We start from the raw sequence: 13385 nt of genomic DNA, 5'->3' as shown, positions 1-13385 counted from the left end.
GGATTTCTGGAATGGAAAGTGGATAATTCATGACCTTCTAGTTGTTTTGGGGGGGTTTGTGTGCTCCTTTGCTGCTCTTTCTTGCTTTGTGTATGAAGAGCACTGGGTGGATTTACAAAGAGGAGAACAAGGAGCTTGAGGGAGGATTTGGTGCTCCTGAGCTGCAGTTCCTAAAGCTAATAAGCCTTGAGCTGTGTGTTCCTGAGGGACAAAGCTCTGGCCACCTGGGGTCAGAATGTTAAATCAAAAGTGGTTAAATCTCAGTCACATTGAGAGATGTGATATCATGAAGGGGAGTGGGAAGCCAATGGGCCAACCAAACTTAACACTCCGAGGGAGAAAGGAGCAGGGAATGGCAGTCCAAGAAATTCCCAGCACTTGGGGTGTATGAGGGAGATTAAAAAGGACAAGAGTGGAGTGTCAGCACTGTCCTTACAGAGGTTTTGGGGAACCTCAGAAGATGGCAGGAGGCAAAAGCCAGACTGAAGGGTGCCTGGGGTAGAGGTGGGCAGGGAAGGTGTGTGTGGTGGGATGGGTTTGGGAGGTAAAAGCAAAATCAAGAAGGGTTGTAACTTCAGAGGTCGGTAAAACTTGGTCTTTTATATTTTATATTATTTTATCTCTTATAACCTGGTGTTTTAGCAGCCTTCCAGTGCCTAAAGGGGACTGCAGGAAGGCTGGAGAGGGACTTTTGCAGGGACATGGAGTGACAGGGCAAGAGGGAAGGGGGTTAGGCTGAAGGAGGGTAAATTTACATTGGATATTGGGAGGAAATTCTTCCCTATGAGGGTGGTGAGGCCCTGGGACGGCTTGCCCAGAGAAGCTGTGGCTGCCCCATCCCTGGAAGTGCCACTCACAGCTCCCCACAAGCAGCCTTTGTGCCCAGCTGCCCCTTCCCTCCCTGTGCCTCTGCCCCGGAAGATGAGACACCCTGAGCATCATTTTCCCTGTGCTCACCACAGCATGATAAGTAAACATCCTTGTCATTAAAGCCATTGTGATTCTCTGGCTGACTCATGCCTTCAGGAATCTCTTTCTGGGAGGGGAGGAGGGGGGCAAATTAAATTGGTTTTTGGAGTGCATATGGCTTTGATGTCCAGCCCCACCACTGAATGTGGCTTCTTCAGAAATCCTTAAAATGCAGATGGTTTGCTGGTGTCTGCCAGCGTAACATCTGTCTTTCCATCCTCACTGTTCAGGTTAGGCTTTAAACTGTTCCAAAATTCCACAGGGGTGTTGTCAAATTGCAGCAGAGTTAGGTATGAAATACGAGAGAACATATCCTGATAAATGAGCTGGTCCTCCGAGGTGTCTTTTAACACCCCAAACCCTCGAGTTTGTTGTGCCCAGTGCACTCCTTCCAAAAGGAAAAGTTTCCTTTCTGTGTTTTATTATCTGATCTTCCAGGTGCTGCACACAGGTGAGTCCCAGCAGAGAAGGCCAAGCTGTGTGTCATCTGTTAAACGAGCACTGTAGTGTCAAGTCCTTTCTACAGCAGTAATTTTTATCAGTTTCCACATAAACCAAACCAAAGCAAGAGCTCCCTGCTGCTTTGAGATGATCTCTCAGTGTAAATTTTGGATCTGTGATTTTTATTTCCACCCTCTAGCAGAGGTTATAAGTCTTTTGTGTCTAATTCTGCAACGAATACATGAAATGTTTTAAATGAGACAGCTGGGGTTGTTATCACTCTGGAAAGGTGCATTTGATTTTTCAGAGTAGTGTGTGTGTGCTCTGAGAATAACAGGGGGAAATCTGACAGGTGCCTCATTTGCAAGTGTTGCCTACTCTGACTCTTTCCATGTGCTTTCCATAAGGATGGGGTTGGGAGGATTGGGAGGCTGAGAGTCAATAGCAGCTGTCACCTATTCCTGACGGGCTCCTTTATTGCCTGTGGTGAGCATCAGATCACTTCAGCAATCACTCTGCGCCTTGCAGGCCCCCAGACCAGAAATGAAAGGGAAATATGCTGGATATTTGGAACCCTCCTACAACGTTCTTACTGCTTTTTAATGGGAAAAAAATTATGGGTTGGATTTATGTGCAGTTATTCAAGCTTGTTCCCTTTCGGTTGTGGAGTTGGAGGTGCAGAAAGCCTCAATGCCCTTACTACATCTTCTCTGATGCTCTCCTTTTCCCATGGAAACTCCAATGGATGGAGCACTTGCTGGGGATCCCCCTTCATGTGGATTTAGGGGAAGAGTTTTTTTTGGGCTGGAATCTAAAGAAAAGAGTTGGCATCTCTGATGTTTAACCCCAGGGTACCCAAGGTCCAGCCCTGTGCAGTGGGTCCTCAGCTCCCTCACCTGCGAAACCAGGGATGCAGATAGGAACGGGAGGGGAAAAAAGGGAAGGAAGGGAGGAAAACAGGGTGGTCTGGGGTGGGAGTGGAGGGCATATTTTTCTCATTTACAATGCTATTGAGGATATAAATCGAGACCAAACGAGTTTATTTTTATTACCACGACAAGGCGGGGAGTTGAATGCCCTATTGAAATCCAGCAGCTCTGCCCCTCTCCGGGCTGAATGAGGAGCTCGATCTCGTTAACAATGCGGGGAGCCTTTGCACTGACACAGCACTTCCTTCCTTTCTCTTCAGCTGCACGAGTTTCTCAATGTTGGCAAGGGGATTTCTGATGACATTGCACGAAGGTTTCCAGTGTACGCGTTGGACTTCACCGATGGTAACGTTGGCCAATGTTTATGAAAGCCTCGGGGCCTGCCTTGGGATTTCTTTTTTTTTGTCTTTTTTGGTGATGTGATGTCCTGTTTACAGTGTGCGTTGAGTGTGTGCTTTGATATGTGTAATAGCCCTCTCATTCCTTATTTAAATAAGAATATTCTGACAAAAGGCTGTGAATGGGCAGGGTGGTGCACTGGAGAAGAGAGGAGCTTGCAGTGTTGCCTTAATTAAGGCGCTGACGGGGTGTAAATGAGGATTTTAATTTTTATGAAGCAGCGAGGCCATTAAATGCATCGATTATTGCCGTGTGGAGGCTCAGACCAACTCACTGCAACCTAATTAGTCAGCACTGGCCTAATAAACCCTTCCTTCTGCCTTTGCAGTCCATCACCAACCGTATTTGTAGCGATGCTGTGGGAGTTGAAAATGCTCAAACAAAACTGTGAGCCCTGCAGTTACTTCACAGCTTGGTGTTGTGAAAAACAGGATATAGCTTGTCTGCTCTCACCAGATCCCTGCAGCAGCAACACAGTGTTTACACTGAGCCCCAGCTTTGGGGCTTTAGGCAGCTCCCACAGTGGCCCCGTGGGGTTTAAAAGTCGCTTTGTCCCATTTCTCTTTCAAACTTCCAGGGATCCTTGAAGGCTGGGAGAAGTCTTCAGGGCAAACCACGATTAGAGAGCCCCAGCCTGGCATCAAAACACCTTTCTTGGGCTTACTGGGGAGCTGGTTAGGGTATTCAAGTGTCAGACACAGAAAGTTTGCATAAATTAAAAAGTGGAGTGCAGGCAGGGAGAACCTTGGGGGTTTATCAGACACCTTCTGTGTCTGGGGAGTTGCTTCCCACAGAGATCCAGCTTTTCCAGCTGGGAATGCTTTCATTCCCCACAGTGTGTTGTGTGGTATCCACTCAGAGAATGACATGGGATGAGCTGCTGGCTTGGCACAGGGGCTGAGAGCTGGATGCTTTCTCCAGCTGCTTTGTCCCTGCTGGGATGAAACTCCTTCCAGGAGTTTTTGGGGGATAGGCAGGCTCCATTTGGAGTCAGGCTCCTGCTGATTTCTCTGAGGATTTGAGGTGTGTTGAGGACGAAGTGTGTGAAATCGGCTGTCAGCAGATTTGGAAACCCACTCGAGGGTCCGTGTTCTGGCTCAAAAGGCATCCAAATTTTAACCTGTGTATGCTGCCTCAGCCCTGGGGAGCCCAGCTCCACAAGCTTTCCATGAACTGATGCACAGAGTGGGTATAAAATTGGTATTCAATGTAACTTTTTATGTTAAAAAAGGGTCAGGGCATTGTTATGAAACTTCAGGGGGTGCAGAAAAGAGCTTAATTAAACTCCAGAACCACTTCAGCTCAAAGGGGAAGTTCTTGCCCCAGGAGCAGTTGTGCCCTTTCAAATAGGATATAGGGAAAGGGGGATTTAAAAAAACCCCAAACCTATATATTAGCATGTGCCATTTCTTCCCAGAAGCCAGAAATTAGGATGAATTCCTTAAGGAGCTGCTTGAAATGAAAACCAGGTGGAGTATAAAGCATCTGCCATAAAACCACCGAGACTGAAGGTGATCAGGAATGTGGAATTCCTGGACCATCTCAAGGCAGCAAAGTCTCAGAACATGAGGGATTTGAACTATCCAAGTGTATCTGCGCTCCAGACAGCCACATGTGCATCATCAAAGAGCTCTGCATTGCACAGATGCTGCTTTTTTGAGTGGTTGGAGTCTCTAAATCCTCAGCCTGGGAAGCATCCCGGGGTTTGGGTTAGACAGATAAACCCATTAAGGGCAGGGTGATAAATGGTGAGGCTGTTGTAGGACCAGCACACCTTTGGTCAGTTGGAGTTCTGTGGGATTGGTCTTCTTCCCACACTGCACAGATCTGGCCATTAAATTATCCTTAATCACCATGACCTGGGAAAGAAAGCAATAGTCTTTCTCTTCTTTTTCCTTTTTACTCCAGATTAGGAGCCTGTCAGCTTTGTTTTCTGGAGTCTTGTGCATCTTCCTGAATGTGCAGAGATCAAGGAAGGGGTTTTCTGAACCTTTGGTCCAGGATTTTAGTGCTGTAGCTGCTTGTAATAGATGTCTTCCAGCAGGAGCATGTGAAGATGAACAGTTGGATCATGCTGAGCCTAAAAACACCTGTAGTTTTCCTTTAAAGTGGAATTCACACCACTTGGCACATGTTCTCTTCTTAATGCCTTCTGCCCTTGCATACAGGATTCTGCTGTGTTAAAAATTAGTGTGATTGATCATCACTCATCCTGATCTTGTCAGAGAGGCTCAAAACACTCCAGTATTGGTTTTATTGCTCTTTACATCTCAGTCAAGCCACGGGAGCTTCCTGAAATTTCTTTATATTGAGGCTGGTTTGACTGAAGGAGGGAAACCTGCCTAAGCTCAGATACAAAAGTTGCTGTCTTTATTCTTCAATGTCTGTTTTTTGTGGTGCAACACAGAGGAATAAACATCAAGGTAGTGCCTGAAGTGCTCAGTGCGAAGTTTGAGGTGCCTGAGATGTTTCTGGTGAGCTTTGCCATGTTCTGCCTCCCTTGGGGGAGGGAGAGTGGAGGGAAAAGAGGAGAATTGAGGCTTATTCCCTTTCCCCCTCTTTTTCTGGCCCTGTGTCTTTGGTGGGTGGATAGTTCAGCTGGAGGGGTGGATTTCTCCCTGTCCTTGGTCCTGCAGAGGGTCCCTGACCAGCTCCTGAGAGTAAGGCAGAATCCTTGGAATTTGGGGTGAGTTGTTTGCAGGAGGGAGATCTTCAGCACTCCCTGTAATGCAGGTGTGCTCAGATGGAAGGCTCGAAGGCACTGGAAAAACAGGATTGGAAAGGGAACCCTTGTCTTGCTGGTTGTCTAACAGAACTCGGAGCTTAAACCTGCTGGAATGTTGCCTCTGGATTCGGATGTGCCAGATCTTGGACTCTCCCACCTTGGCTGCCCTGGCCACCTTGTCTTGCAGGATTCCATTCTTGAGGAAGGAGGAAAAAATAAAGGATTGCAGATCAACTTTTTGCCTTCTCTTCCGTGCCTCTCCTGCCCTGAGTTAGATAGGAGGGAGCTCCTGCAGCCCTTCATCCTCAAATATCACCCGGGGATGAAAGTTGAGCGTCCTGATTTCTTGGCTGCTTTGGGGCACTGTCACCTGGGTTGCTTGGAAGTCTCTCCCTGTCTCAGTGGTGACAGAAATGCATTGCAGGTGCACAAAGGCACCCTGTTTTGCCTCTGGGTTTTCCTTCCAGGAGACCAGGACTTGATGGGAAATGGGCTGAAAGGAGCGAGGGAGGAAGGGAAGGCTCTGAGCCCTTGATTTATTCCTTCCTCCTTCTCTACTCTGAGCACATGCTTGGCTTCTCCAGCATCAGTGAGAGTGGGTTTCCTTTTCCAGTGAAGTTCCTGGTCCCCCTTGTGCTGTGATTTACTCTTCATGGGACTTGAGGGAAGATTCATCTTCAGAACACTGAGCAGAGTCCAGGAACCATCAAATCAGTGAAAGCCCAGCTAGAGGGCATTAGGAGTTTGTAATTCTGGGGTTTTATGACTGAAGACCTATGAACAGATACTCTTATGGTGTTTTTAACATTAAAGTGTGATATTTTTTTTTTTAAATTAGGGCTTTATAGACGTGTCATTTCTGCTGGGCTGTGGGTCAGGGTAATTCAACTTGTTTTGCACAGGATATTTCAGAGAATTGGAAAGGAGCATTAACATAGACATGGACACTTCTTAGAATGTCCATCAGTCGAGACTTGGGTTTAGTAAATGTAAAATGAATAGACTTAAGGAGCTCTGAGCCCAGTCTTTGGGTCTCCATTTCCCAGGCAAAGCAAGGCCAGGAATGTTACAGTTTCAGAGAAAACTCTCCCCTTGTCTCTAAAAACTGTGACATTTCAGAAATCCAGGCAATTGAAGCAGAACTGTCACGTTGATGAATATAAAATATAATTGCTCCCCATTTCAATGTGTAGATACACCTTAATTTCAGGGGATTACTCCTGTAATAGTCAAACCTCACAGCTGCACCCAGAGCTGATTTTTCTGCTGTAAATGTTCACGGTGTGGTTGGAGTGACGCGTTTTCAGTGGCTTTATGAGCCTGTCACAGGTGAAATGCCACCATAAGGCAGCCCACCTTCTTCTGAGTGTGGAGTCAGACTGCAAATGCATCCTGAAAATGCTTTGCCAGATGTTGACTTCAAGAAGGCAAAAGGTAAATTGTGGTTAGGGCTGTGGATTATAGTGCTTGTGACAGGTGGATCTGTGAAAGGAGGCAGTGTTTGGGCAGGGCTTTAACTGAAGTTAGAGTGAGCAGTCATGGCTGTGGAAGGGGAGATTTTTGGGGGCAGTCAACTGGCTGTGGAAGGGTAAATGTAATCTGGTGTAGTTGTCTCCATTGCAAAGTGAATTTGGCTGCCCACCAGAAAGATTCTTTGCTCCTTGGATCTCATCTGGCTGATTATGGATTAAGGAAAGTAGTGGAAGTCTTGGACCCAAGCCAGGATGAATCACAGGATCATTGAGGTTGGTAAAGACCTCCCAGACCATCGAGTCCAACCTGTGTCCAATTCCCACCTTGTCCCCCAACCCAGAGCACTGAGTGCCACGTCCTGTCATTCCTGGGACAGCTCCAGGGCTGGGGACTCCACCACCTCCCTGGGCAGCCCCTGACCATCCTTTCCATGGAGAAATTCCTCCTGATCTCCTGATGTCCAACCTGAACCTCCCCTTGAGGCCCCATCCTTATGTGACATAAGGACCTCCATGACCAGCAAGGATTGAAACTGAAAAACCAAAAACCACGAATGAGTTTTGTTGATGCTCCTCAAGGCTTCTTCCTTCCTTCTGCCCTCTCATACTGTACTTTAACTACCCAAACCTTTTTTTAAAATATATATACTTGCTTCTCTGGTCCTGGTTGCTTGTCCTCTTAGGAAGGCAAAGCTTTAGGATTTCAAAGCTTCCAGGCATTGTTGCTTCTGACCTTTCAGGTTGGAAAAATTCCTTTGTCCAAACCCCAGTATTTTGGAGGGACACACAGTCCTCTGAACAAGGATGGGACCATCTCTACTTACAAAACCACCACTCAATCCCTGCCAAATCCTTCCCTGTCTCCAAAGGCCTCGGGCAGTTTGGAGTGCGAGGTAGGACCTGCAGCTGTTGGGCTCAGGATCACATGAGCAGTCCTCATCTCTGAGAATTACATTTCGGGCCTTTTGGTTGCCAGGAGTGGTCAGGAATGTTGGCCTGTGGTTTTCTGAATCTTCACAAGAAATTGAAAGGAATTTTCCCTGGGAACAGCTGACCCGATGACTCCTGGAAGGTCAAGCTCATATTTACGTGCTTGAGATGTCTCTTGTCAAGTTTCAACCTGAAGTTTAAGGATACTCGAAGGTCCTATTTACGTCTGTTCTTCTTGTGTCTGCAAACAGGAACCTCACAAGGTGTCCTTCATTTCTGTGGCTGCCTGTTCATTACTCACCACCTTTGATTTTTGGGTTTTGCGTCCTCCTTCTGTCCTTATCTCTGCTCTGCAAACGGTGCAGAAAACCAGATGTTAGATAAGATCCCAAAGTCATCGAGAGACCTTTTTTTGTTTTCATCCCATTGACAGAGATTTTCAGTGTTGCTTCAATAACCTCTAAGGCCAAGTCCTCCCTTCTCTGATCCAACTCCTTGGCTTTTACCTCGCTCAGCAAGGGGCTGATCCTGCAATAGCTTTGGTGGGAACTGAGGAGCCTGTGTGGGATTTCACTGCTCTGGACGCTTCCAGAAAGGGGGAAGAAAGGGGGAATTAGGCACCTCCAAGCTTGTCCAAGCATTTTGCAACAAGAGCACCATCAAGAGGGAGGTGGCACAGGCAGGCCACCTTGAAACAGGGCTGTTGCAAGGTTTTCTTGGAGAAGGCTCTCTCCAATGTATCTGTTCTGTGGGAATCCGTGTTCTCCTCGAGCTGTATCAGCCGTTGTCGCTCTCGCTGTCTCCTGTGTGAGATGAGCTCACAGGGGATGCAACATCAGCCAGAAAACAGGAAAGGGAAGCAGAGCTACTTCACAGGCCCTTAAATTCATATTCTGACACTTTAATTCTCTTTCTGGCTGCTTTTTGTTTTGGCCTGCTGTGTTTTTTCCGACGGAGATGAGAGGGGGGTGAGTGGATGGAAAAGAAGCCGTTCTGTCAGCAGGGCTCGTTAAAGCAAATCTGTGTCTCAATTCCTGCCCTCCTGTGCTGTTTCTTTCTGTAATCTGCTACCATTAATTGGCTCAGGGTAGGATATTATTGATTCAGACCTGTAACCTGGGGAAAAATACAACAAGTGCTTTGTGTTTTCCTGCCCAGGACATGATGAGTTGGGAAGATAAGTGATCATCATGAAGCTCATTTGGGACATAGTCTAGAGTACTTATAAAGTTGGTGTTAAAAAGGCAGAGATGGGGGTTTTTGAACCCTAAACTTACAGTTTCTGCCTTGATCCTCTTCCAAGCTTTTGGCACTGGTAAAACTGTGGGGAAAACTTCTTGTATTTCCCTTTTTTTGGCAGTGCCAAAAATGTCTGGTGGGCACGTTGATGCTTCTGGTCCCAGGTGAACAAAGGAGCATGGTTGTGCAAAATCAAAAGTTAACAACCTGCTTACGTGTTTAAAGTGTGGACTGAATTCCTGAAGAACCAGTGGCTCTCGTGGCTGGTGTGAGTGGGGTTTCAGTGCTTTTTGGGCAGCACTGACGTGGGGTTTGTTGTGTTCTGCACTAGGTGTTATTGGAAACAACAAAGCTATAGGAAAATACATCACCACTATGATCTTCCTGTATTTTGCCTGCCTCCTTCCATCCATTGCCTTCGGGTCACTCAACGATGAAAATACACGAGGAGCTATTGGTGAGTTGATCAGTTTTGTGCATCTCATTCCATGTGTTTGAACTGTGGACACACAAAGTTTTCGTAGTTTTTATTTACTGGAGGGAAAAAAAACCCAAACAACACAAAACCACGACTGAAGGGGTTTTTTTTCTAATTAATTCATGACTTCCTTAAAAGACCAGAAAAACTGAACACTGCTTTGGATAATATCATATGACTTGGACTGATATGGACAGATTATCCTACTGTATTTTAAATTGTGCTCATTTTAGAACTGTGTAATTAATCTGCACGTTTTTCCTGGTAGAAGTTGCTGTGCTTTTGATCTGAATTTGATTGCCAGTATCCAAACCACTGGTATAGAGCAAAAGCATCATCCTTTGTCCCAGCTGTGGCCCCGAAGCATTTCATGCTGCTGTCACAGCTCATAGGAGTCTGTGTCAAATCTTGTCCTGAAGGCCTCCACAAACAATGGTTATGTTTTGTAGCTGTTTAAAATACAATAAATATATTTAAATATATACATAAACACCCAAACACTAAAAAAAAATAAAGAAAGCAAAGCACACACTGTTTTGTACAAGGTCACCTATTTCAGCTGAATATCTGGAAGCCTGAATTGCTGGTACAAGTACAGAGGGTTATTTTGCTTTCACAGTGTCTTACCCCTCTGTAAACTCTACACCTTGTTCCTACTAATTACTGGTTGGCTTCTCTGCCCTGTGAGTGCTCCTTGAGCAGGGGGGTGTTGATTAAAATCCCTGTTTGTTGTTTATCTCCTTCCAGATGTGAGGAAGACAATTGTGGGGCAGTGCATTGGGGGGCTGCTCTACGCCCTCTTCTCGGGGCAACCTCTGGTTGTCCTCCTTACCACAGCTCCCTTGGCCCTCTACATCAATGGTGAGTCTGCCATGGGGTTGCTGGGATGGGGCTTTGTCTGCAGTCCTGGGGGAGCTTTAGCTGTGTTTGTTTGATAATTGACAGTAAAAGGAAAAGGTTCTTCCCCCAGAGGGTGGTTGGGCACTGAACGGGCTCCCCAGGGAAAAGGTGGTCATGGCACCAACCTGCCAGAGCTCAAGGAGGGTTTGGACAGTGCTCTGAGGGACAGGGTGGGATTCTTGGAGTGCCCTGGCCAGAGGCAAGACTGGATGGTTCTTGTAGGTCCTTTCCAACTCAGCTATTCTAGGATTCGGGTGTTGAGGGAGAGGGAAGGAATTTGATTCCAGTTTTGTCAAATCACTGAATATCCTGAGTTGGAAGAGACCCACGAGGACCATCAACACCAACTCCTGGTTTAGTTGAAGTTGTTTTCCAAAGAAATCCCTTTTGCATAGAAAAAACTTCATGAAAATGAGCATTTCTTCAGCTTCCACAAGGAAATCTGTTCCATTAATGGGTTTCTCATATGGCTGCTTTCAGCCAGCTTTGAGGGTAAGAGACTTTCCCTAGGAAAGATGCTTTAGGCAGTGGGAGAGGATGTTTTCCCAGGTGTTTCTCCCCATTCCTAGTGGGAAGGGGAGAGCAGTTTGGGTTGATCCAGTGTGTCCCTCTGGGAGTGCAGGAAGGGGGGTTTAATGGTGCCTGTGCACTGGGGCGAAGGCTTGGAATTGGTTCCTTGTGCCGTGGAGCAGATGGGAATCCCAGGGTGGCGATGACACAAGTTTAATCTGACACATGGATGCTTCCCTCCTGCAGTCATCCGAGGAATCTGTGATGACTACAACTTGGATTTCAGTGCTTTCTATGCCTGGATTGGACTGTGGAACAGCTTCTTCCTCGTGATGTACTCCCTCTTTAATTTCAGCCTCCTGATGAAGCTCTTTAAAAGGTAGCTATTTTTCAAAAGGGTCTTGTTTTGATCAGATTATTCAGCAAATGGAAAAATTATACATTTCCACAAGCTCCTTAATTACACACTCGCTGCAAAAATGTATTTTGTGAGATGAGGCAAGTACCATTTTGGCTTATTGTTCCAGCTTGAAAGAAGCTCTCAGAGATTCACTAGCATTTCTTTCCTAAGCTGGAGTTTAACTAAAATGGGCGTATTTTCATGTAAATGGGTGAATATGCTGATTTTTTTTTTTTTCCTTTGAACAGAGTCGAATGCAGCTGTATTAATTGCTGGTATTTTTTTCCACAGGTCAACAGAAGAAATAATTGCACTTTTTATATCCATCACGTTCGTGCTCGATGCCATCAAAGGCATCACGAAAGGTAAGTCCTGCGAGGCTGTTTTTCAGTGCAGATCTTTGCTTTGCCCCCACAGGGCTGCAAATGTGTGTGATGTTTGCTTGTTCTGTGCTCACTCAAAGTCTTCAGGGGGAGGAAAAAAAGAACATCAGCGGGGGAGACTGAAGCAGCCCTTTGTCAGCACTTCTACCTGGATGTGCAGAATTCCCATCAGCTCTGACTTTCGAGTTAGTTGAGACAGATTTGGTTTTTTAAACATTCACCAAATGGAGCAACCATGAAGTTATTGATGTGAAAGCCCATTTGAAATGCAGTGCATCTGTTTTTTTTTTTTTTCTTGGTGGATTATTCAAACTACATGGATGGGAGCTGAAAGATGGGTTGAGGTTTCCCGTTTTCAGGTGAACCGTGAGACCCTTCTTTAATGGCAGCAGAAGGACTGCAGTGCCTTCTTAGCAAGCTCCTGAAGCTGCTTTCCAGCCCCTTGGTCCCCATTTTTGGTTAAATTCTGAGTGTCCATGAAAAGCCTTGGGGTTTAACAAATTCCTCCCCCACCAGGATTGGCAGGAGGTGCTTGTGCAGGTGAACCATGTTAGCAGAGATACCAATGGCCAATATCCCATTCCTTGATTTTTTTTAATGACCTACTGTCCAACAACCTTAAGTTTGGGTCATCCTTTGAATCCTTCAGGATAAATCTAAGCAACACTCCTTGTTTTAAAGATTCTCAGGCTTGGTATCTCTCATGCAAGGAGAACACCTTTCAAGAGCGAGTTTGACGCTGCAAAGCAATTTGAAGTGAGAGACTTTTCTTGCTTCATTGGGAATCCTTAATTTGCCTTATGTGTGCTTTGATTGTGCAATCAGAGGGTGGTTTTTATTCTCTGCAGAACATCTGCATCTTTTAAATCTCCTACTTAGATAAAGCTGGGTGAGGGAGAAGTTGCTCTGGGATACTTGTCCAGAGCATCCACTGGTCTTGTCTGCCAGACTTCCAGGAATATGCAAGTAATACCTCAGTGTATTGCTGTGGGGACAGGAGAAGATGAAGGGGAGTGGCCTTAAACTCACAGAAGGCAGGTTTAGATTACATATTAGGGAAAAATTCTTTGAGGGTGCTGAGGCCCTGGCACAGGTTGCCCAAAGAAGCTGTGGCTGCCCCTGGATCCCTGGAAGTGTCCAAGGCCAGGTTGGAGCAACCTGGGCTAGTGGAAGGTGTCCCTGCCCATGGCAGGGGGTGGAACTGGATGGCCTTTAAGGTCTCCTCCAACCAAACTATTCTATGATTCTGTGTTGGTGTAATTAGTGAATTAGTTGAATTCTCCCTTGCACTCATGGAGGGCTGAGTTTATAGGAAGGATGGTAATGAAGTCAAACCAACACTCATTTGCCAGCTCCTGTTGACTTCAGGCATCTGGGAGCATTCAGAGCATCCACAGATGGGACCCCAGGCACAGAATTTATCCTTCACCCTCTTAGGGCTCACATTTAAGGATATGACACCAGTGCAACTCCCAGCTTGGTGTTTGGCTTTCTTCTTCCCCACCTGCTTTGTAGCAGGAGGTGATGGTTGCTGCTGCTGCCACTTCTTCCTCCCACTCAAACCTTAACTGCTCAAATCTGAGCAAAATAAAAAGTCCAATTGAAATGCA

At 46.2% G+C, this 13385-nt stretch overlaps 1 protein-coding gene and 1 long non-coding RNA gene across 4 annotated transcripts in view; both read left to right on the top strand.

Moving 5' to 3' along the window:
* Positions 1-13385, top strand: part of LOC126642991 (uncharacterized) — a 223037-nt gene that overhangs the window by 59504 nt on the left and 150148 nt on the right. The gene's annotated exons all lie outside the window — the stretch shown is intronic.
* Positions 1-13385, top strand: part of SLC4A11 (solute carrier family 4 member 11) — a 95039-nt gene that overhangs the window by 59009 nt on the left and 22645 nt on the right. For all 3 annotated transcript variants that reach the window (XM_050321033.1, XM_050321035.1, XM_050321034.1), the window contains exons 9-13: positions 2600-2684; positions 9436-9561; positions 10330-10443; positions 11239-11371; positions 11684-11757. In XM_050321033.1, coding sequence (XP_050176990.1) covers positions 2600-2684; positions 9436-9561; positions 10330-10443; positions 11239-11371; positions 11684-11757 — 532 coding nt within the window. The remainder of the gene's footprint in view (positions 1-2599; positions 2685-9435; positions 9562-10329; positions 10444-11238; positions 11372-11683; positions 11758-13385) is intronic.

This window comes from Myiozetetes cayanensis, unplaced genomic scaffold (assembly GCF_022539395.1).
Source record: "Myiozetetes cayanensis isolate MyiCay16 unplaced genomic scaffold, myiCay2020 scf26, whole genome shotgun sequence".
Taxonomy (NCBI): domain Eukaryota; kingdom Metazoa; phylum Chordata; class Aves; order Passeriformes; family Tyrannidae; genus Myiozetetes; species Myiozetetes cayanensis.
The sequence above is the reverse complement of the archived record's forward strand: the minus strand, read 5'-3'. Positions and strand labels throughout refer to the sequence as shown.